Below are 288 nucleotides of genomic sequence, written 5' to 3'. Positions count from 1 at the left end.
TCTATCCCCTCCTTCCTTATATCTCCAGTGACCACCTATCCACCAGCTCCGCGAGTTCCCTCACCATCAGCGGCAAGACGGTCGTGGGCCCCATCCCTCCGAAAGCCACGACCAGCCTCTCCACGACCGCCGTCTCCTGCAGGAACCTCACTCTCATGCCGGCGTTGACGATGGCGATGTCGTCCTCCCGCCGCCGGGATTGCTTGAAGCCCAGGAAGTACTCGTTCTGGAAGGTAAGAGAGAGCGGGATGTGTTTCTGCCTCTTTCTTTGTGTGGAGTACGGGGATG

General features: G+C 59.4%; 1 protein-coding gene across 1 annotated transcript in view; it reads right to left on the bottom strand.

Moving 5' to 3' along the window:
- The window catches only part of LOC119590688 (xanthine dehydrogenase/oxidase-like), a 27,694-nt gene that overhangs the window by 10,428 nt on the left and 16,978 nt on the right, over positions 1-288 (bottom strand). Inside the window, exon 12 of the mRNA XM_037939375.1 lies at positions 65-226. Coding sequence (XP_037795303.1) covers positions 65-226 — 162 coding nt within the window. The remainder of the gene's footprint in view (positions 1-64; positions 227-288) is intronic.

Source organism: Penaeus monodon, chromosome 27 (genome assembly GCF_015228065.2).
Source record: "Penaeus monodon isolate SGIC_2016 chromosome 27, NSTDA_Pmon_1, whole genome shotgun sequence".
NCBI classification, from domain to species: Eukaryota; Metazoa; Arthropoda; class Malacostraca; order Decapoda; family Penaeidae; genus Penaeus; species Penaeus monodon.
Note: the sequence above shows the minus strand (reverse complement) of the source record. Positions and strands in the feature narration are given on the sequence as shown.